A 23,084-nucleotide genomic window follows, 5' to 3' on the forward strand; every position below is an offset into this window, starting at 1 on the left:
TTTTTGGGGGGGATTTACCCGTTGAGGGTTAAGCGAAAAGTACACTAGAAGTGCCATAACTTGTGTACGGCGTTCACTTGAGTGCCATAACTTTCAAAACGTTCACTTAAGTGCCATAACTTTTAAAAATCGTTCACTTGAGTGCTACGTCCGAGCAAAATCGTTCACTTGAGTGTTACAGTAACTTTTCCGGCGTGCCACGTCATCTTTCCGGCGTCTACGGTAACTTTTCCAAAGTGCTACAATAACTTTTCCGGCGTCTACAATAACTTTTCCAGCTGCCACGTCAACATGGCACTCAAGTGAACGATTTTTAAAAGTTATGGCACTTAAGTGAACGTTTTGAAAGTTATGGCACTCAAGTGAACGCCGTACAAAAGTTATAGCACTTCTAGTGTACTTTTCCCGAGTGTTAAAATCGTATTTCTAAAAAAGACGAGACTCGAAAACCCAAACAAAAGGATTGGTTACCTAAGTCGACCCAAACCCTAATTTTGACATTTTCGAAAATGTTGAAAATTTTATGAAACAAATTACCCCTGAAGGGTAAAAATGTCATTTTGAAAAGATTGGGAAAAGAAATCTCAAAAATAGGATTAACCAATTGACTATGGTCATTTTTCAATTTTTGAGAATTTCTATAATTTTCTAGAAATTTTCGGAGACGATTTACCCTTAAGGGGTAAAATCATCGTTTTCAGAAGGGATTGGGATGCAAAATCCCAAAAATAGGGTTAGCCGGTCGAATGTGGCCATTTCCTACTTTTTGGGATGTTCTAAAAAAATTTTGGAATTTTTCTTGATTTTTTCCCTCTTTTTTTTTAAATTTTCCACAATTTTTCATTTCTTGGATATTTAATTATCCGAATTTTTTCTTTTAAAAAAAAAGTTTAAAACAGCCTCCGCTAAGGTGACATCACATTAGCGCCACATCAATGCCACGCTGGCGATTGGCTAGTTAACAGGCGTTGACCGGTAAGACCTTTTAAAGTTGAAAAAAATCAATAGACGATCGAGGGCTTTCCGGGGACGATCAACGGTGAGATCTTCTCCGATTTAGCCAATCTAGATATCTTTGGAATCGTCTCAACGTCAGCTATCACATATCCAAAAATGAGCATGATCCAACGGTAAAAACTATATGAAAACAGCAACAACAAGTTCGGTCACTGTGTTGATCGGGTGCTCATTTTTCATGAGATCAATGCAAACTAAAGCCACTACTAGCATCCTTAGAGTTCATAGATACTTATCTTGTGGTTCAATCGCTTGAAAGACGTCAAAAACGAGCTTACGAGCTCATCATAGCTTTGGAGGGGTTCAAGGTCGACTCGAGGGTTTTTTATGCGGTGAAAAACATGTAAACAAGGTAAAGGCGGGACCAAGAAGAGCATAGGAGCAGATTGGTTTGAAAATAATACCGCCTAGTGATTGGATTCGAAAATACCATTAATGGAGTTTCGATTGAACTGGGATAGAACTCACCTATTTCAAGGTCGTCGGCGAAGACTAGTGGGCTCGACGTGCTCCTAGAATTGAAACGAAGCCGATGATACCGGTGGTGCGGCGTAGCATGACCTAAACTCACCGAAATCCACCCTTGAAGCACTCGGCTCGTCGTCCCTCTCCGTTACTCCTTCTTTATCTCCCCCCATTAGGAAGAAAGATTAAGATCCCCTCCTCCCTTCTCCTTTTCACTAAAATTCGTCCGCTTGAGGGCTATAAAGATGAAAAGAAGCCAAGAATTTAGCAGCTCAAGGGCCAAAAAAACCTCTCCCCCACTAAGCTACTCTGCTCGTGTAATATAATGGTGTGGCTTACAATACTCTCGCCCTTGGATCCCTCTTTCTTGGATCATTTTTCTTTTTGCAAGTGGAATCCACCTAAGAACCTCATCATCTCCCCCACTTTTTCTATGACCGACCAGCTTATTTTCTCGTGCTCTCTGGAGTGTCGAGAGAGTGGTTGAGTGGTGGTCCTCACCCGAAAATCGTTTTTGTCCCCCGTACTCATTCTCCACTCAATGGGGTTTTAGTTCGAATCCCACTTTTTCACTAAAAGTATCAAACAAAATCCTTCAAATTCTCTTCCCCTTTCATGATTATGTCCACCGAAACATGACTTTGCTTCCTCTTTCGATTGATGATGATCATTATCAGTCTGTTTGCCAATTTAAGCTTATTCTCACACTGTCGGCCCAATGAAATGCGAATGTAATATATGTAAAAATTAAATATGAGAGATATTTTTTGTTTATTTTTATGCACAAATAACTGAAAAAGATTACTCAAAATTTCGGTGTCAACAGTAATTCTTCAGTCAGATTAATTCTCGTACTTTGACCGGAAAAGACCAAGTGGGAACTTCGTTCACTTATCACAAGGGGCGACCACACCTTGGCCCGTTTATCCGTCATGCTCTTACACTCTAAAAAAATTATTTTTGTTACGTTATTATGTTATATAACTCATTATGTTTTACCAACCACTAAATCTAAAACTTCACAAATTTAAAAAGATAATGTATACTATTAAGTAAATAATGCAAACAATTTAATACTAGATCTTTTTGGATATAATTTTTTTCACTTTATACTTAATCAAAATTTTACGGCACTAGCATAGTGGCATTTTTAAATATAAAAAATAGAAAATTTCAAGAAATGCAAGTATTAACAAATCAATTATTAAGCGCAATCGGTTTCTAGCGGGTTTTTCACTGTTCATCAAAATCCTCCCACCTCTTCTCTTGATTGTATAATTCGGCGCCCCTATTCTTCGGTACTTTCAATTGATCGACCCATCCGATCCTCCTAATTTTTTTGGCCGTTGGTCACCCCTCCCCGGCCGACCTTTTTCCCCATTGGGATCCTACGCTCGAGCCTCCACTCGGCCCCGATGGCAGATCTAAAGTAAGCGACCCATGGCAGCTCGACCTTTAAATCGTGCAAAGAGCTCTCAGCATCTAGGTGCCGATTTGGCCATAGCCAACTTCCCCGAGCTCCTTCCATCATCTAAGCGTCCCTCTGATATTGAATTCGGATCTATTGTTGATGCCCCAAATATGGTCACAGCAGCCGCCTCTGCATAGGAGAAGAAAGCTGCAAATCCGAGTGATACTAGTACCTCTTATGCCAAGCCTATAAATTTACAAGTCCTCCACAATGGTGACGCAAGAGAAGTTGCAGGAAGGCTTCGTCTAAGCCATCATAGCATGCTTAACCGACCTCCGCAACGACAAATGCTCAGCGCTCCCGGGCTGTTGTAGCCAAATCGGCGGAGACAGGATACGCCCTCACTTACATATCTCATATTGCTATTGATGATAAAGTGATAGTGCATATATCTGATGAAATACTTGAGGCAACCGACCCCAAGTGGAAAGAATGCCTTGTCGGTTACTTTGTTGGAAAAAAGTTACATTTTAAACTTATTGAATCCGTAACTAAGCACTTATGGGGAACACATTTGGTTGAAGTAATGGCCAATGATGATGGATTCTATTTTTTCCACATCCTGGTTGCTGAATTCCAAAGAAGGTGCTGGATAGTAGGCCTATAATTGTCTCTCGGATCCTCCCGATTCTCAAACAGTGACACCCTCTCTTGGAGTTTAAAAGAGACCAACATGACTCACTTCCAATGCAAATTAGGTTGAGGAATATCCCATACTCCCTTTGGTCAGCCCCAGGCATCGGTGTTGTTGCTCGTGCTATCGGTAAGTCTCTATATGTAGATTTACAAATAGAAAACATGAATATGATCTTGCATGCTTGAATATGTGTGGAAATCAATGCTAAATAGCTCCTATGTAATTCGATTGAGGTATTGCTGGAGGTTTCACTCCCTCAATCAAAATTGAATTTGAATGGAAGCCTATTTCTTGTGCTAAGTGTGGCATCTTTGGCCATAAGTGCCATTCCACCGCCACGGTCACCCCCGTTGTCCCTCCAACTGTCCCAGCAAGAAGGACAGAAAAATCGTTACCCTCCCATCCAGCTGATGAATAGTGAGTTGTTGGCAAAACACAAGGTGTCTCACATTCCTTTGCTGCATCTCAAGAGAATACTAATGTTGCGATTCCAACGGGCAAAAGGATACTAATGCTTGAGTTTCCAACTATACCCTTCTCACCGAAAATTGATGTCCAAACTACTCGCTTACCCGAGCCTATAATGGGCTCTCGGACTGCATTTGTAGACTCCTCCGACTCAAATGAGGAAGAAGTTGAAGGAAGTAACTGTAATATTTGAGTTTTGACCAGGTCAAAATAAGGTGGTGGGATACACCAGTAAAAAAAATAAAAAATTGAAAAGTCAACAAAAAGGGGGAAAAAAAAAGAGAAAGGGGGCAGCTCATTTTCTCATTTTAAGGGGTCGAAAGCTTTTCACGAGAGAAAACAAAAAGGAAATAAAAGGGAGAGAAAGGAAGAAGAGAAAGGAAGAAGGGAAGGAGAAAAGAGAGGACTGCATGCCACGTTGCCTTCGCTGAGCTCGTTTCACTACGTGACACGACACCAGATAAGTGCTTGCACTCCTCGTTTATCTAATAAGAATGGTTTCCATATTTAGGACTCAAATTCGGATTTATGAAAAAATTGAGCCGTGAAGTCAGATTTTGGAGTCATTAAGTTGAGATTCTTTGGGGAATGATAATTTAAAATGTTGTGGAGCTGTGGGACTTTACGAAACTCAATTTGGACTTATGGTTTTTTTGAAATAAAATTTGGAAGTTTGCCAAGCGCAGTGAGTAGTGCGCAATCGGAACATGTTGCACCCGTTCTTGCCGATTTTCTGATGGATTCTAGTCAAGCCGTGTTAGGGGTTTGTTGTACATTAAAAGAGTTTTCTTTAGACTACAAGTTCATTTAAATCGAAACTCGGATGAGGGAGTTATGGTCCATTTAAGTTTATCGCGTAAATTGTGCGTAGCGGACATCATGCGTGTCCGTTATGAGCGAGCGTTTTGTAGGTGCGTAGATGTCGCTTTAGTAACAAATAGGCCTTTTTCATATGAGTCATGCTTTATGGTAGCATATTAAGTCGATTTTTTTATACCATTTTTTATATATTTGATAAGAATACGTGTTCGTCAATTTGGGTAGTCACCGTAGGTTGGTTTTCGACTTCTCCGGGTGAGTGATATTATTCCTTCTTTGTGTTTGTAACCTCATATTTTGAAAATGATAATACTAAGTATGCTATGACTTGAGAAAATAGTATTTTTGTTGCATAAAACATGATCGAACATTTACTGCTATTTTGTCTATTTGATACGGTTTGCGAACGATTTGTGCTATTGATTTCGAATTGGTTCTAATGTACTTTTTGTTTATTAGGAGAAGAATGTTGTTGATTGTGACACTCAAGATAGCCGTGAACCCGATTGAGGGGTTTGTGGGTATGCGCATATTGGTTAGAATATCCTTGTGGGCCGAACCACGAGCATTATAGGTAGAGATCTTGCCAATGGGGGAATCTTGGTCGTCTGTTGTCACGGATGTTATATGTTACCATAATTAGAATCTTGAACATCAAATTGGTCAATAGATAGAGCATTTACATGTGCTTCGATGAGATTGATCAATGGATAGATCATTGATATGTATTTTTGATGAGATTAATCAATGGATTAGACCATTGATATGTGCTTTGATGTTTTGACTCGATATGGATACTTTTGCTATGAATATGTTATGTTAAGGTAATGTAAAACTTGTTTTAATCATAAAGGTTTGATATGTTTCGAGTTTGATACAAATGAGTTATATTTTGAATATTGAATGTGCATAATGATTGTTCGATCCACTTAGAAGAAATGTATTACTCACTAACCCGTGTTAGCTCACCATTTCCATTTCTCTTATCTTTCAAGTTCGGAGAGTCACAAGTAGGACGTGAGCATAGCGTTAGCTAAAGGATTTTTGGGTGGTGGGACTTTTGTTATGAAGTGTAAAAAGCCATGTTGAGCTTTTGAGATAGCTCTTTTGTTAGATATGTGTGTAAATCTATTTGATGGTTATAGAAAGCTCTGGTAGTGTAACTAAGATACCTCTTTATCAAGTGCGCGTGTATATAGATCGGGTTGAGTTTTTTTTGGATTTATGGAGGCTACGTCCTTTTGAAAAAGGACGGTCGTGTCATGGCCCTTATAGTGGATTTTGGGGGTGATAATTTGCAGTGATGAAGATATGGACCCTCCACCTCCTCATAATACCCGTTTGAAAGATGCTGCCTCCCAAGGAGTTAAGTCCACTATCGGTAAGCAGGTAGCTGCTAGTCCCCCCTGGTAGATCAACAATAGGGTAGTACTACCTTTGATAGCAGCCATGGCTCGACCAAAAACCAAAGCTAACCTCTAAGAAAAAGAGGCCGAATCGCCATAGAAAAAAGTAACTTGTCCCTTCCCTGTTTTTGTTATGTTTTTTGGAGTATGAAACATCAGAGGACTTGTTGATTCTCTTAAACAACCTAAAATAAGAAGTCCGATTAGATCCAATAAACTATGTTGCTTAAGTATTCTCGAGACAAAGGTACCTTTGTCCCTTTTTGATGATATATCTACTGCTTTACTTCCTGGTTGAAAGTGGATCGCAAATTATTATCATTCTGATCGTAGCCGAATTTGGATTGGTTGGAATCCCCCGACCACAAATTTTGTTATATCCTCTTCTTCGTCCCAAGTTATTCATAGACATTTACAGTTGTTGTCGCCTAACGGGACCTACCGATTTTTGGTTGTCTACGCAGAACATATTTTTGTTAACGTACGTCATCTTTGGGCTAACATTATACATTGCAATGAGACTTTGGCTAGCTACCCCTAGCAGCTTATCGGTGAATTTAATGCGATTAGATACCCTTCAAATAGAATGGGTAGTTCTAACTTATGGCTCCCTTTACTTGACGACTTTGGTCAATGCATTGCGCATGCAAGGTTGGAAGACCTCAAATACTAGCCATCGTTTCACTTGGTCATCCTTAACGGGGACTTCTCGGAAACAAAGGAAGATCGATAGGGTTCTTATTAATGCCTAATGGAGTATTAATTTTTCCTTCTCTGAAGCCTCCTTTTTGCTACCGGGAGTCTCTGATCATACTCCCATATTGGCCCCTTCCAACTCCGGGCGGCCTTTCAAATTCTTCAACTTCTAGATGACTCATCAGTCCTTCTTGCCTTTGGTCGGTCAGGTGTGGGATATTAACATACTAGGTACTCTCACATTTCAGGTTTGTAAAAAACTCAAGATTCCGAAAGGACGGCTTAAGCAACTCAACAAGGATTCTTTTTCCGATATTTTGGCTCACATCTCAGTGGCCAAAGCTGAAATTATCTACTCTTTTCTACAAGAGGAAGCCTTTTATAAGCAAAAGTCTTGGGTACTTTAGCTAAAAGAAAGGGGATTTAAACACCAAATACTTTCATCATTATGTGAATAAAAGTAGCTTCACAAAAGAATACTTTTGGTAGTGGACAGTTTTGGTGATATTCTGACCGACACGACCTCCGTCCAATAGTACACAATCTCATACTTTGAAGACTTGCTTGCTTCCTCGTGTCCAAGCACTTAGCCAACAGCCCAAGATATCATGTCAATGATCGAGCACCCTTTTATTCACGATCGGTTCCAATTTTTATCTCGGCCTGTCACCGCTTGTGAGATCTACAACACTATATTTTCTCTAGCCACTAGTAAAGCCTCTAGCCCATATGGGTTTAACGTTGAATTTTTCAAGGCGTCTTGGGATAGTGGTCGGTCGATGACCTTGGCGATTCGGGATTTCTTCAATATCGAATGGCTTTTACGGGAAACCAATGCTACCATCATCTCTTTGGCGCATAAGGTCCCGAATGCCACTACTATGAGTGATTACAGACCTATTGCTTGTTGAAATACAATTTACAAATGCATTACAAAGATTATGGCAAATAAAATCTCTTGCGTTTTTATTTCTCTTATCGTTGCACCTCAAAATGCCTTTGTTAAAAGTCGTCGCATTAGTGACAATATTCTTCTAGCCTAAGAGTTGTTCTATGGATTTCATCATGATCTCTACTTGCTAAAATGTGCTATCAAGGTTGACTTTAAAAAGGCTTACGATATCGTGGATTGGAATTTCTTACGGATGGTTTTGCAAGCTTTCGAATTCCCGAAAAGGTTTTCCAATCTCATTATCACATGTGTTACAACCCCGAAGTTCTCTATCTCTATCAATGGGGAACTTCATGGGATTCTTCTCTAGTGAAAGAGGCATCCGCCAAGGTGACCCAATGTCGGCGTATCTGTTTACCCTAGTTATGGAGATTTTTACGTGTATTTTCAATATCCAAACTCGCCAACCGGATTTCAAATTTTATTGGAGATGCAAAGCCACTCTGCTTTCCCACCTTTTCTTTGCAAATGATGTCCTCATTTTTGCCGAGGCCAACCCTATCTTTATTGCTTTGCTCAAGGCGGGTTTGGATAAATTCTCCAATTGGTCCGGGCTTAAATCAAATATGAACAAGAGCAAGTTTTCTCGCTTGGGGGGCTCGGAAGAGCTTCGCTAGTAGCTCCTCTCCTCTCTTGTGTTTCAAGAAGGATCATTGCTAGTTCGATACCTTCGAGTCCGGTTCGATACTTGGAGTCCCCATAATCTTCACCAAACTTAGCAAAGTGAACCGCAACATGTTGGTTAATGCTATTACTACTAGAGCCCAGTCTTGGTCTCAACATTTCCTATCTTTTGCCGGGCGTCTACAACTGGTTAAGACGATACTACATGCTATTCATGTTTTCTAGGCTATTATTTTTATATTTCCACAGTTAGTCTTACTTCGTATTGAACAAATACTCGGGCAATTCCTTTGGAAAGGCTGGGATTTAGGCACTAGAGGAGTTAAGGTGTCTTGAGACAATACGTGCCTACCAAAGGAAGAAGGGGGCCTTGGTATTCGTAGGCTCTCGAATTGCATTAGGGCGGCTATACTCAAACTTATTTGGATCCTATTTACGGATAAAGAGTTCATGTGGTGCAAATGGATTCATTTAAAATTTTTGAAAAACAAGAACTTCTGGGTTGCTAAGAAACCGACTTTTTGTTCATGGGCATGGAAAAAAATCCTGGATCTTCGTCTGGATTGTCAACACTCTTTCATTGGCGGGTTGGCAACAACACCATTTCCTTTTGGTTTGACTCCTGGCACCCGAAGGGGCCTCTCTACAAGATATTCTTTACATGGATATCTATCGTTCGGAATTTCTCGGAAGGCCACGATACGGGATTTCTTATCCACAACTTATTTTCCTTCTCGTGTGACAACCACCATCGGTACCTAGGCTGAACCATTTCCGTCAATGGCCCCTAAAAGTAGTGATAATTTTCATTGGCTTAGTCGTTCCTCCGAAGTTTTCTCGATTGCTTCGGCTTGGAACCTCTTTAGACGCAAAGGACAGGTTGTGTCTTGGCACTCATTCATTTGGGACCATTGTTTTGCCCCTCGGCACTCCTTCCTTTTGTGGCTCATCACCCTCAACAGGCTGCGCCAAGTACTTCTGCTTAGCTATCATAGAATTGCGGATGGAGTCTGTGCATTTCGTGAGTGCCGCCTAGATTCTATTGATCACCTATTTTTTAGTTGTCAATACACGAATGCCCTTGCTTTATTTTGGGCATCCAAATGTAATTTACCTTGGCGCAACTCTACTTGGCACGACAATCTTCGATGGGCGATGTGGCACATTCGCGACCAACTCTTCTACCAATGTATTGCTAAATTCTCTTTTGGTGCTCTCTGCCACGTGATCCGGACGGAATGGAATCATATTCTCTTCCGTAATAAGCAATTTAACATGTCGGCCCTTAAGTTACATCTTCAGAAGGTCGTCAAGTTACATTCACTCAAGCTGAGGACTCTCCTTGAAATCGTAGGATGCAAGCCAGATGAGGCATTTCTACATCAATTTTTGACTGACTTATGGCTGAGGTTTTAGCGCCACTCGTCTGTTGGTAACTGGCTACCTAGTTAGCCCTTGTTTTTTTGCATAGTCCTATATAGGTGTTCATATGTTCTTCGGCCGATTCTCTCGGCCTCGCTTGTATTTGTTGCTAGCCGGTAGTTTGGCCCTTTGCTTTTTTTTTTTTTTTTTTTTTTTGCTTTTGTCACTCGAGCTGCCCTTGCCCTTTTAGCGACACTTTGTGAAGTGCGGTGGAGGTGTTTTGTAAACAACGCTTTTTAGTTCAATATACTTCTTACCTTTACCAAAAAAAAAAAAAACATGTCAATTCACCTATAATTTTTTCATAGCTCTTTCAAGTTTGAATAAGGATTTTTTTTTTTTTTTTGGCGAGAAAGAAAAAAGTACCTTTTGCTTTGACTTTATCTCAAACAAACAGATAAATAGGCTCGCTCTCATAAGATTGCAATACTTTAATAATTATAAATATAGATTAGGTTAAAGTAGCCACATCCATAATTGTAATGAAAATTCTTACATACTAAATAAATATATGTATGTATATTTAAACTTAAAATGAAATTTTTTTTCCCTCACTAGGCATAGTTTCATGCAAAGCGTGTGCTCCGCGAGGCTGTAACCACATAGGGCACGAGACACGAGGTGATGGCGTAGCAAAGCTCCGCCTCACAAGGCGTAAGACGAGAAATGCAATCCTTGTCCCCCCAACTCCTCGTGCTAATCCCCAACCACTAGAATCTAACACCACCAACTATGGAAGTTCAATTTGAGTCATAACTACTATCCTAGTATTGACCCGAAGGTCCAAGTCGACAGTCCATCCCGCAACGCCACCAACGCGTTAGCAAACCACCAATCTCTCTCCATTTTGATAGACATGTCCCCTCACAAGATTTGTCTCGCTCTGCCAATTTGGACTCGTCCACTTGTGGAAGACTAAAAACGAATGTGGGAACCCTTTGACTGGTGAGTTAGAGCATAAAACCAAGAAGAGTACTTATATAAACGAATGATGAAGTAGTGGAAGTGGATACCATCGTTTACATGGTTACTTCCAAGTGTTGAGCTCCTCTCTATTATGGCCCAGCCAAGTTCACTTTCCTCCCACAGGCCCGTCAAAGCCCGCTCAGGCCAAATGGGCCCCAAGAGCAGTTTAAGTCGGCCCTGGGCAAATCTATTTAGTTAGCAGCCTGGCCTAGTTCGGTCAGACCCCCTAATTTATTCGTTATCTTTATATTATGGCACCTTATGTAATGACTTGATCGGACTCGAATCCACCCAATGATCACCTCTATTTTCATCTCTTTAGAGGATTGAGATCGAGATCGTCTGGTCAAGTGATGTCCTACAGCATTCGGGTGCTTTTGCTAGGAATCCATAAGACGATCCAAGGAGTCTACTTCCGCGCCCAATTAAATCAAAATCCTTCCATGTGCTTCGCAATCCTCTCCCCAATGTAATCAAACAACAAAAGCAAACCACCACTTCAATCAAACAAAGCAAAATGTTTCTCTTTGTACTCCGCATTATTTCATAGAGGTAGATGAACTTATCAAGAGACGGACTTCTATACTAAGCTCCAGAAATTTTTATGCATGCCTTTGCACTACTATATGAACAATAATACAAAGCATAAAGACTTGGAAGTGCAGACTACCTTTGTGCAAAGCAATTTAATGTTTGAAAAAAATTATGCAAAAACCATATACGACTCCAAATGTGAATATTTGAAATTTCTTTTAAAATTTTCAAGACCGAACCCAATCTACACGTGCGCGTCCATTTGATTTGATCCGGTCTCCATCTTTGCTTTCAAATTTGTCTTTTACCTTTCACCTGCATCAAAGGGAAACTTCTTCCTTCCTTTATTTACAAGCTCTGGGCGTTTTAGATGTACAAAAAAAAAAAAGAGAACTGCGAACGCAAGCGGCTTTCGTTCTGAAATCTCAAAGGCCAAAAGACATTTTTTGCTTTGCTTGAAGGAAGCTGCCCTTGTATTTTGAAGTAATGCTATCTGGTACATATCAATCGCAGTATGCAAGGCCGACGTGCATGAATTTCACGTTTAGGTCAGGTTTAGAGCGCGCGCTTGGGGGACAAAAGACAAGGGGTTACTGCAAAAGAAACCTCAAAGTAGTGTTGGATGCTTTGAAAAGGTGATGTGATTAGATTACGATCGGTATTTAGCCGTAGAGGCTAACAAGTAATGCTCGAAGGAAGCTGCCCTTTGGCAGATGGTCTCAATGTGTACGAGAGAAAAGAACTTTTTGACTTCGAAGCAGGCTTACCCGCTCCAATTTACAGAACAAAGTGCTGGAAGTTGACTTCTTTGACCTAGAGCCAACCTTTCAGGAAGGGAAAAGAAAACGGGCCATGGGGTTCCTCGGCGTGACTGGCGGGGCCTCATTCGAGACTCGCTCAGAAGTTTCGCAGGTAGGGTACACATCCACAGCAAAGATCAGACATGCCCAAACATTAGAAAAGGGAAAACGAGTGATGCCCTTTTGCTTTCTCAAGTCAATTCAACCTACCGCGTCTTCTGTCTTTTTACAAATTTTGCTTATTTTTTCTGACTCCATTGTTGCTACAGTCGGCTAATTAGCAAGCAATGGCTCTACAATTTTTGCTTTTGATTCTTTCAAATCTTCACCACCAACCAACCCAGTAACGAATACAAGGGAAAAGCACGTTCCTTTTTGCAAGATCGCTTTTTCCCTCCCATCTAAAGCTGTTGGAAAGAGGCTTTTAAAAGGGCCCTTGCATTAAAAAAGGTCGAATGGTCGTCCCTTTTGTTTTCCCCCTATCCAAACATGTAACTTTTGACCTCCTGTCTGTATTGCGGAAGTCTATCTTGGACCCAGTTCTTGGGTTTGGGCGTTAGACGAAGGCAACCCGGATTCGAATTAGCCAAAATCCGACCACAATTTGGGTATCCCCAATTGGAAGACCGGTGATTTTTCTTGTTCTGTTGATCGGCTCGGGAGCGAATGCCATGTGTTGATTAAAGCAAATCATGTCCCGTCACCGAACCCGTTTCAACGAGTTTGCAGTTGTTTACCGAAGCATTCTTCGACCTTGAATTCAAGAGGGGCCCTTTGTAGAGACACTAATCAGTACGTGATAATGAATGGAGTCACTTCCCTGCAATTGCATCCACATTGCGTACCTAACTGTATCGGTAAAAAGGGTAGAAAAAGAACCCTTTTCATTTTTTAGTTTTTTATTTTTTTATTTTTTGAAGGAGCTTGACTATTAATTCTTCTGGTTGGGATTTGGGAATGGGGAGTGCCGGTGCTAATGAAGTGACAGGTACCCAGAGACCGGATTGATTGAAATGAAATGAAGATATGTCCCAAGTTGTAACACGTTCGGTGTGCAATACGAAGCGTGTTGGTCTGGTGGGAGATCGACCGTCTTCACATCCCATGCCGTATGGACCCATCTGCCACATGCATCGGGCAAGTGTTCCTGCTTTGCTTTCGCCTCATCCACCACGTGAACTCAAATAATTACTCTCTCTCTCTCTCTCTCTCTCTCTGGCAAGCTTTTGTCCGTAATATGTGATTCTAGGGCAACGTTATCCGTAATATGTGATTCTAGGGCAACGTTGAGATGATCCCTGAAATTAAGCAATTCACTGATGATGATGATGATGATGATGATGGCATGTCCCGACTCATGCCAGGGAGGAGCTAATAATAGCGGGGAGGGAATTGCAGGGTAAAAAGCGAAATGATCAAGGTCCCCCAGCTGGCCAAAAAAAAAGTTGATGATGCTGATGGGGGGTCGTGAAGATTGGTAGGGAGGGTTTGAAAGGTTTGCTTATGTGAGAGAGCAATCCTAGTTTCGTTAAAGCAAATGATTAACGTGCATGTGCATGCGGGGTGTGCACATGGAAGAATCACGGCTGCCGGTGAATGAAAGAACAAACCGAAAGATTGAAATAAATTGTGACATACAGCGACAACACACACAACCGCGTGACCAAGGAAAAGAGAAAGGGAAAGCAGTAAAAAGAAGAGGGCTTCCAATTGCCAAAAGCAAAGGACACAAAAGAAAAGCAGCGAAAAAAAAGTTGAAAAAGATAAGAAGGCCAAGGAAACAACACTTGCTATTTCTATGCATCAACTGTAACAGAAGTCTTTCCAGGACTCAGGAGGTTTCACATTCATATTGATCACCGTATCGCTAAGAGAAAGAGAAGGTAAACAAACTCGGGAATCGTCCCGAACCTATGTAGACTCGAAAGGCAGGAGGATAAGTAGAAACCGACACCGACAGTGCAAGACACACACAAATGAACTGATTTGAATGGGGACAATGAACTGGGGGATGCCACGAAGCGGGGAAAAGGAAGAGAACAAATCAACAACGCTTCCGCGCCTGCTTCTAAGTATGGCTTTGGTTTTGTTGAATTCGAAGCCGGCCGAGGTTGGAAACAGATGGAAAATCTGAAAACAGGGGAAATTGAAAGTGGGGTAGAATTTGGGCGATATATGATGACAATGTGTAGAATTTGTACACTTGCCAAATCATGTAGATAGGGTATCTCAAAACAATGGATGTGGTAAGGGATATATTGTATTTTATGGCGAATTGTGGAAATCAATCCATAGGGAAAATTGAACCCCATTTGGAGGCCAATTAGGTAGAGATTAGCACTGCCGGCTGCGGCGACAGGGAAGTGGGCCGGCACCGGAAGTGATGGAGCCGACCATGGAGGAGGACTTGGCTCCAAGGCTTGAAGCACGAGCATAGCTCGCGGAGGCTCCGGCTCCTGATGGAGTGAAGTAGGCACCATTAAGCAACAGGTCTCCCTCTGACCTCCAATTCCAGCTCTTCCACTGGCTAGCTGCCGTATCCACCCTTTTGGTCACCTGCAAAAACCGTTCAACATCTCCCCATTACCGTCCGTTTGCCGGATCTAGTTTAGTCGATGTAGCAGATCATGTTTCCAACTCCATGTGAGATCTGTCCTAGACATCATACTGGACTTGATATGATGATTTTAAAATATTGCATTGCAGTAATTTGACTGTGTTCACATGTTAATTAAGAGAGAGTGAAACGATTGTTTTCTGTAGATTTTACACTTATTCATGCTTCTTTTGTGGTTAAACAGGGAGATTACTGAAAGGTATACTCAGTTTGCATTTTGTTACCTCTTTTGCAAATGCGTTGGACGGAGCTGCATATCTGTTGCCCTGGCTGTTGATGGTAGGGCTGGCACTTCCACCAATGGCATACATTTCCCAGTGCGTGTAGTCATTGTTCACCACATGGAAGTAACCATGTCTACACCTGCATTAGCGACAATCAATTGTGCTTTAATTAGATTAACTCGTTTAGAATATTAATCTTGGGGAATCCTAATTTTATCTTTTATTTATCTTCGGATACATAGCATTCATCACGTTAGGAGTCCAATGCAGCTTGTCGCTGCTGTTATCTTGTTTAGGTCTCGTGAACCATTCATCATGAGGGGTCAAAAGTCAGATTCTACCTCGGCATTCTCTGGATGAGACCCTCCCCGAAATGGTTGTAAGCGATGGTCACCTGCATTTGCTTGTCTGTTGTGTAAGAATCACTATGGCCCAACAGCATCACCTGTTTCGACAAGTAAAAGTAACACCATCAATCAGGACGCGTCCTTTTCGCTCCCAGCATTTGATTAGCAAGAAGCAGGTCGCTCCAAACAATCAAGCAACAATCATTAAATTCAGATTCACCTCATTATGGTGGGTGAGGTGGTTGTTGGAAATGGTAATGGCTGTTGAGCCCATGACAGCATCCACGAGGCCATCGGCACATTTGGAGAGTGAATTATGATCAACCCAGATGTGGCTCGACCCGAAAATGGATACGCCGTCGCCATCAGCCATAGTCCTCCAGCCAAAATGACTTGGCGAGCTCCTCACCATGGCATTGCCAGTGGGCTTGCAGTCATGGATGTGAAGACCGTGAATAATAATGTTGGTGACGTATTGAATGGTGATGCACCCTCCATTTGCAATGTGGACATTGGCACCGCGGCCGTCAATGGTCTTGAAGCTGTTCATGATCAGCTCTTGCTTCAACACTATGACCATGTCCCGCTTGAAGACAATCCAGAGCGGCTTGTCCTGGATCACAGCATGGCGCAAGGTGCCTGGCCTTGGGTTGACAGGGTCGTCATCACCCGGGTCGGTGACGACATAGAATCGGCCATCACGGCCACCAACGGCATTGCGACCAAAGCCGATGCCGCAGTCGGCCAGGCGCTTGCGATTCTTGTGCCAGTTGGGATCACACCGCCAACAGTCATCAATTGGATTACCAGTTCCGCAAGAGAAATAGCCTAACTTGCGCCTCTCAGTGCTATTGCGGATGCTCCTACAAAAACAAACCCACTGTTCTTATTCACACACAATTGAAGACTATTTCCTTTCAGGCAAATCTTAGTGAGAGAAGGAAGAGAAACTGGGCAAGATCTCTCCGAATGTCTAAACTTATCAGACATGTTAATGTGATAATCATGATTTAGTTCGATGTGCTGTGATTGTGGCAACAAACTATCCCACTCTTAATTCAGGAAATGAGGTTTGTGGAGAAAAGAGCAAAGAAATTGTTGGTTAGAGACAGGTAGACAGGTAGAGAACACTGGGGTTGTAAAAAGGTAAATTAGGACAGTGGAACGGTCAATAATGTCTCCCATGTGCGTCGGTGGAGATGACTTGCCACTTTTTCCCCTCCAACGGCCAAAAACCAGATCTACGAACAGGCGCGTGTAACAGTATGTTACAAATGCCCAGAAAAGTAAGCATCTTGTCGGTATACCAAGACAATTGGACCTATAATTATTCAGTATAACGGATAGAATTTCCCCGGCTTGATTTCGGAAGTGGCAAGCGGAGACCAAGGCCGATACAACCATTTTGTCTTCTTGCGCACACATGGGTTGGCTTGGACCCATATCTTCACTGGCACAAAGTCTTTCTTTCTTTCGTTTTTTATTGCCATTTCTCATTCTCACAGCGGTGTGCGATGACACATTTCACGTGCAAGTGGAATTGAAGGAATCAGTGCCGGATGCCTCTCAAGAGTCCGCTATAAAATGCGAAAAGGGGTCTCTTTCCTTTTCACCCTGTTCCCACCTTTCTGCAGGGAAGTCATTGCTCGAGCGGATCGATCGATTTCCCCTTCGTTGCCAAAACAGTAGAAAGCTAAGCCATTACACAGGTTTGGACGTGGCCAAATCGAATTCGTCCTAAGCAATCAAGGGCAGTTTTGGCAGATCGTGAAACATGGGTGGCTGGGAGTAATTTTAGCAGAGATGGGGGTGGGTCGCAATCAACTGGGAAGAGGAAACAGAGACACCCCATAAACAGAAGCATCGGCGAATCGACTTTTTTGCAAGAGAGCGAGTAGAAATCAAAAACGGATAAGGAAAGGGACGTTAGAATTTAATGAACCGGCGAAACGGAACGCGACAATCCCCCACCCCCACCAACCCCCCCTCCCTCTCTCCCCAAAACAACGGGCATATATGGGAGGGGACGAGGAGGTTGGTATCCTCAAGTTCTCTCACTGCGGTGAAAAATCTCTTTATTAAGACAAAGCCAACTTTCAGAATTCCAAGAAACGAACGGAAAATGAGCAATTTCAAGAAATTTGACGGTAATGGGTCAGATGGGTCGGGCATGTTTGGCCGGCTTGTATGTTTAAAATCTCTTGAGAGGTAAACAATAAATTCCACCACGTCCCTAACCATCCTACCCACCCCCTACGAACATCCTTAAATCATGTCAATGCAGTCGGGACTCTCTCTCTCTCTCTCTCTCTCTCTTTGGAAGAGAAGATTGAAGCATCGTCGCCATAAAAATTTCTAGCCGCATTTTAAAAGCTTAAAAAAGAGGCACTCACATTTCCACCATGGAAGCAATTTCCTCCGGATCTTCCACCGCATGCTGGCTCAAGTGGTCCCCCGCCTGCTCCTCCCCCGCCGAGCTGAAAATGGGCCAACCAGAAAACGGGTCAGCGACAGAGCAAGACAAGCACAACGACGGCGGGACACGTGTCGTTATCTGGGAAGGGATTATTAGACGCTAACGGCCTATGAAAAAGAGTGCGCTTTATGAGGAGGACGGGCGGCGCGCAGCGGCGCGCAGCGTAGAGTGCACCGCTCAAGGCCGAGGCCGAGGGCGGCCGCAGATAGTCACTACTCTCGCTAGCTCAGTGCAAAAAAAAAAAAAAAGAAGAAAGTCTAGTCTAGAGAGAGAGAGAGAAACCCTAGAAGAAAAACGAAAGAAAAACTAGAGAGAGAAAATGCCCAGGGGGGGACACACCACGTGCATTCACCAAAATTACCAGAACCAGATTTTCTTTTTTCCTTTTCCTTTTTTTTTATTATTTTGGTGACTAGGAGTTACGGTTACTGGTGAGACGGCCAAAGGGGATTAGTTACTAGCCGCTACGGGAATCCTAAGTAAACCTAAGATAACCGAACAAACGGTCCAGATCCGGGGATCCGGAACTCAGCGGCTAAGATCGTTTTTCCAGTTACGAGCCGGTAACGGGCGAATCCAACGGCCGCGAATTGGCGTCGAATCGCCCGTTCGACGGTCCAGATCTGGTTCTTCCTCGGGGCGGGGTTTTGTTAGGTTAACGAGGCCGAATGACGAGTGAGTCCCGGTGAGTTACCTCGCGGCCATTGACGAGTTGTTCGAGCTCCGCATCTTCTCTGTTTCCACATTCCTACGGGGAGAGAAACACGAAATCAGAAGAATATTATGAATTAGAATTACTGTCCGTAGCCTGAGCGATTTCAGGGAGTTCGACGAGAAGGCATTGAAAAGCTTTCGGAAAAAAGTGCTTTGTGCGCTGTTTTTCACCTTTCCGTACCAAAAATGCTGGTGGTCCTTAATGTGTGTGAGAGAGAGAGCGTGAGATCGCCGACATAGCTATAATGGAGTCGCTACGCTATGCAGGAGGAGCTTTAAAGCATGAATGTGCCGAGATGGTGGCTATGGGGAAACTTGTGAATTATGCACAGGATTAGCGATTAGAAGCGTTATTTCTCGATGCGACCGAAAGAGGAAAAGCTCATTGACGCGAATTTGCGGTCAAAAAGTGCAAAAAGAAGAAGAAAAGACAGGGAGTGAAGCTGCTCAAAAGCATTTCATTCAAAAGGGAGCGAACAAGGTACGGCGTTCGCCGGACCTCGAGAATCTCTCGATTCGTGCAGCGATAACGCAATGCAGGTGGGTAAATTTCGCAGCCGGAGAAGAAGAAGCAGCATATGCCTAGTAACAGAGCTCGAACAGTGAGTACATGCGGAGCGCATTCTCAGTTTCACGCATCTAGAGAGCGGGAAATGCACGAGGAGAATCTGAATTTCGTTTTTCTCCGGCAGCAGGACAATCTGCATTTCGTGTGAGCTCGAACACGGAAGAGAGATAGAGAGAGAAAGAGAGAGAGTACCAGCGCGGAGAGATTCTCACGATAGTTGCTCCGATGAACAGCATCAGGAGCACCACCGCGCTCACGCAGACAAGGCTCTTCGCCGCCGCCATTCGCCGTCGAAAGTTGCAGACTCTCCCTCTCTCTTTCTCTTTCTCTCTCGCTCTCTCTCGCTCTCTCTGAGTGAAGAAGACGGAGATGCAGAGAGAAGGAAGAAGGGAAAGCTAAGAAAAATCAGAGAAGTGGAGGGTCGGAGAAGCAGGTGCAGCAAAATGGGCGCTTTTATAGAATTTCTACGCCAGCGCCGTTATCACCCAAACGGAAAACACCCCGACGCCGTTATCACCCACTAACGCCGTTAGCCAACTGAAAACTTGTTCTTTTTCGCTTTTTCCCCCTTTATTGGTGGATAAAAAAACAACCTCATGATTGAAAATATTATGATAGATGTTCACGGTTTTTTTAGTGACTGATTGCAATTGCAAAATGATGAATTTTGTGTATATCTTATCTATCAATTATTATTAGCAAAACGACAGTTGCGTAGGCGATTCTCTCTTGTTATTCCATATAATCAATCTTATTTGAGATGAGGATTCGATGAATTAAAAACTTTGACTCTTATTATGATATCATTTCGATTTTCATGTGAGATCAAAAAGTTCAACTCTTCCATCCTTTTTCAAAATTCGCATACACTTTACAAAAAAAAAGAGAAAAAAGAACGGAAAAAGACCCGTACTGTATATATGTGGGCAAAAATTTAAGAGAAAAGATCTTTTCCATACCCTTTACAAAAAAGAAAAAGAAAAAAAGAATGGAAAACGACCCATGCAATATATATGGACAAAAATGTAAGAGAAAAGAATAGAACTCTTTTTCATACAAGCAATTTAAATATGCATCAAATTTTTTTTTTAATAAAAATAGCAAAAGTTAACAAACTCATATGCGTGGCATCGGTTCATGTAATGCGTCGTATAATTATTTCATTCCATCGTAAGGAAGAGCAATTACTTTTACAAATCTATTTAGAGATTAAAAATAACGCATCACTAATCGAATATGATCTAATTAATTTAAATAACCATTACACCCGATATGTTATGATTCTCCGGAGTCAAGAGCGATTAGGTAAAATTGAGGAAGGATTATCAAATTAATTTTCTTATTCATAATTAATTTAGGTCCGTTGTAAAATGAAAAATTCCTACATTTTATTTCAACCTCGGAAGGTGACACTAACCACTACTTTAACCACCCCCGAATAACCTCCCTAACCGCCACTAACAACTCTTTTTCTCTCTCTTTCCAGTCCAATCGCTGTCCTGCCACGCACGTGCCCAGCGTCGGCGATCACGTGCCGATCCTCGCTTCCCTCTGTGTGAGAAACACAACGTCCGTGACACGGGGCACAACCGACTTTAATGACCGTTTGCCGTCTTGACGGCGTCCGTTGATCACGGTCGGACTAGATAAAGGGGTAGGGTTCGGGAGTCCACGTCCGCAAGTCCGTTACGGAGGGAGGGACGGATGCCGTCGAGGGAATGTTTTTAAGTGTTCCGTACGGAGGGATTCACGGAGGGCAGGGATCACGGCTCCTGTGCTGATGTCGCGGCACCGCATTGAATAGTCCGCAAAAGCAAATTTAATGGGTGTAAATAATAATAAAAATAATTGCCAAAAAAAAAACAATAATGTTTATTGACATAAATTAATAAAAAATGTCGGAAGGGAAATCAAATCGGTGGGTGTCTCGGGCGCCAATCACGGCCGTTCGAGCCTTCGTGTCGTTGACTCTCGGCAGCCTTCAAAAGTTGGGCACGTAATTTGAAATTCTTTTGCATGCCATGTGGGTTGGCGAGGAAGCTCGAACTCTTTGGATTGAATTGTCCTTAAAAGAAAATTACGTGTTAAAGCGCATTATGCCGGACTCTCAATGGCTTTCAAAGGTGGCCACGTATTTTGGAATTCTTTTGCATGCCATGTGGGTTGGTGAGGAAGCTCGAACTCTTTGGATTGAATCATCCTTAAGAGGAGATTACGTGTTAAGCATATTATGCTGGGCATGACCATTATGTGCTAAGCTCGAGCTCTTTGGATTTAACCATCCTTAAGAGGAAATTACGTGCCAAGCACATTACGCTGGACTCTCAACAACTTTCAAATTTGGACACGTAATTTGAAATTCTTTTGCATGCCATGTGGGTTGGTGAGGAAGCTCGAGCTCTTTGGATTGAATCATCCTTAAGAGGAAATTATGTGCTAAGCACATTGCGTCGGGTATGATTATCAATGCCGTCGGCTCTCGAATCGTATTTTGCCGTTGGATTTGGTCCGATTTAGAGTTCAAAGAAATACAACATTCCTAATCAACGAATTTAAAAAATATTGAGATGATTCTACTTATCATCATTTAATTTACCAATTCGATATATATCTACTATTTTTTTTTTATCGATTCCTAAATTGTTATATTTTATCTATTGAGTAATTTAGAGATTTCGTTCTAATTTCATGATTTCGGATCTATGAGAGTTTCACCACAACACAAATTAGGACCCGTAAACTATTGTTCGGTCGCACGCTTTTAGAAAAATTAAATTAAGGCTCCATCCGTTTTGTGAAAAAAAAATTTCAGGAAAATATTTTTGAATTTTGTGACATTCATTTTTCAAAAAATAAACAAGGCAAGGGAAATATTTTTCTCCAAAATTTTTTCAAAAAAGTCTTAAACATTTTGTACTTTTGCCAATTCAGTTCTAAATCTTTTAAGTTTGTCATTTCGATCCTAAAATTTTTGCATTTATGTTAATTTAATCATTCCAGTCAATTTTTGATTGGAAATTGTTGACGTGGTGGGACCAGCGCTAACATGGTGCAGCGAGCGCCGACATGGCCAATTTTAAATAATATTTTATTTTTTTATTTTCTTTTGATTTTTTTTCTTTTCTTTTTTTTGCCTTTCTCTGGTCTGGTTTTTCGGAGGTTAGCGAGGGCTCGACAACGCTCATCAACCGCTGAAAAACAAAAAACAGAGAAACGGAAAGCCAAACCGAACAAAGGAAAAAAAATATAAAAATATAGGCCAAGTTAGCACCTTCTGCGCCATGTCACCACCGGTCGCACCACGTCATTAATTTGTAGCTAAAATTTATCAAAAGGACAGAATTGGCACAAATGCAAAAGTTTTAAAACTAAATTAACAAAAATAAAAGGTTTATGACCGAAATGGCAAAAATGCAAAATGTTTATGACTTTTCTAACAATTTTCCCCATTTTCCTCTCATGGAAAAATACATTTAAAAGTGAGGAAAATGATTTCCTCTTTTTGAAAAGAGAAAAACATTTCTCCTTGTCTTTCCTCCCTCCAATCCTTCACTTTCCTTTTTTTATTTTATTTTAGTTTTTTATTTTTTTTATAATTTGTTTCTTTTTTCTTCATCTATTGGTCGCCGACCATGATGACGGTCGGCGACCGGCCACAAGCAAGCCTTTGCCTCACCCAAGGTTGAGCGTTGCCGAATTTAACGACGCCTCGTCCGAGCCCAAGCGTCGTCGAACTTGGCAAGGAGAGCCTCGAGCTTGCTTGCCCTAAATCGAGAGAAAATATTTTTCCTCTCTTCATCCCAAGGAATATCCCTCAATTTTACGTCTTAAAGTTCGGACGAAATAGTTTAAGGATTTACT

General features: G+C 42.0%; 1 protein-coding gene across 1 annotated transcript; it reads right to left on the minus strand.

The window, feature by feature from the left end:
• Positions 1–13,965: 13,965 nt before the first annotated feature.
• On the minus strand, positions 13,966–19,655 carry LOC115729757 (probable pectate lyase 8). The gene is made up of 7 exons (XM_030660385.2): positions 19,416–19,655; positions 18,636–18,689; positions 17,859–17,942; positions 15,686–16,328; positions 15,460–15,563; positions 15,119–15,257; positions 13,966–14,833 (listed from the first exon to the last, which is right to left on the minus strand). The coding sequence occupies exons 1-7, from the start codon at positions 19,505–19,507 to the stop codon at positions 14,612–14,614; spliced, it is 1,338 nt and encodes a 445-aa protein (XP_030516245.2). The 5' UTR covers positions 19,508–19,655; the 3' UTR covers positions 13,966–14,611.
• Positions 19,656–23,084: the final 3,429 nt, after the last annotated feature.

The sequence above is a fragment of the Rhodamnia argentea genome, chromosome 1 (assembly GCF_020921035.1).
Source record: "Rhodamnia argentea isolate NSW1041297 chromosome 1, ASM2092103v1, whole genome shotgun sequence".
NCBI lineage: Eukaryota > Viridiplantae > Streptophyta > Magnoliopsida > Myrtales > Myrtaceae > Rhodamnia > Rhodamnia argentea.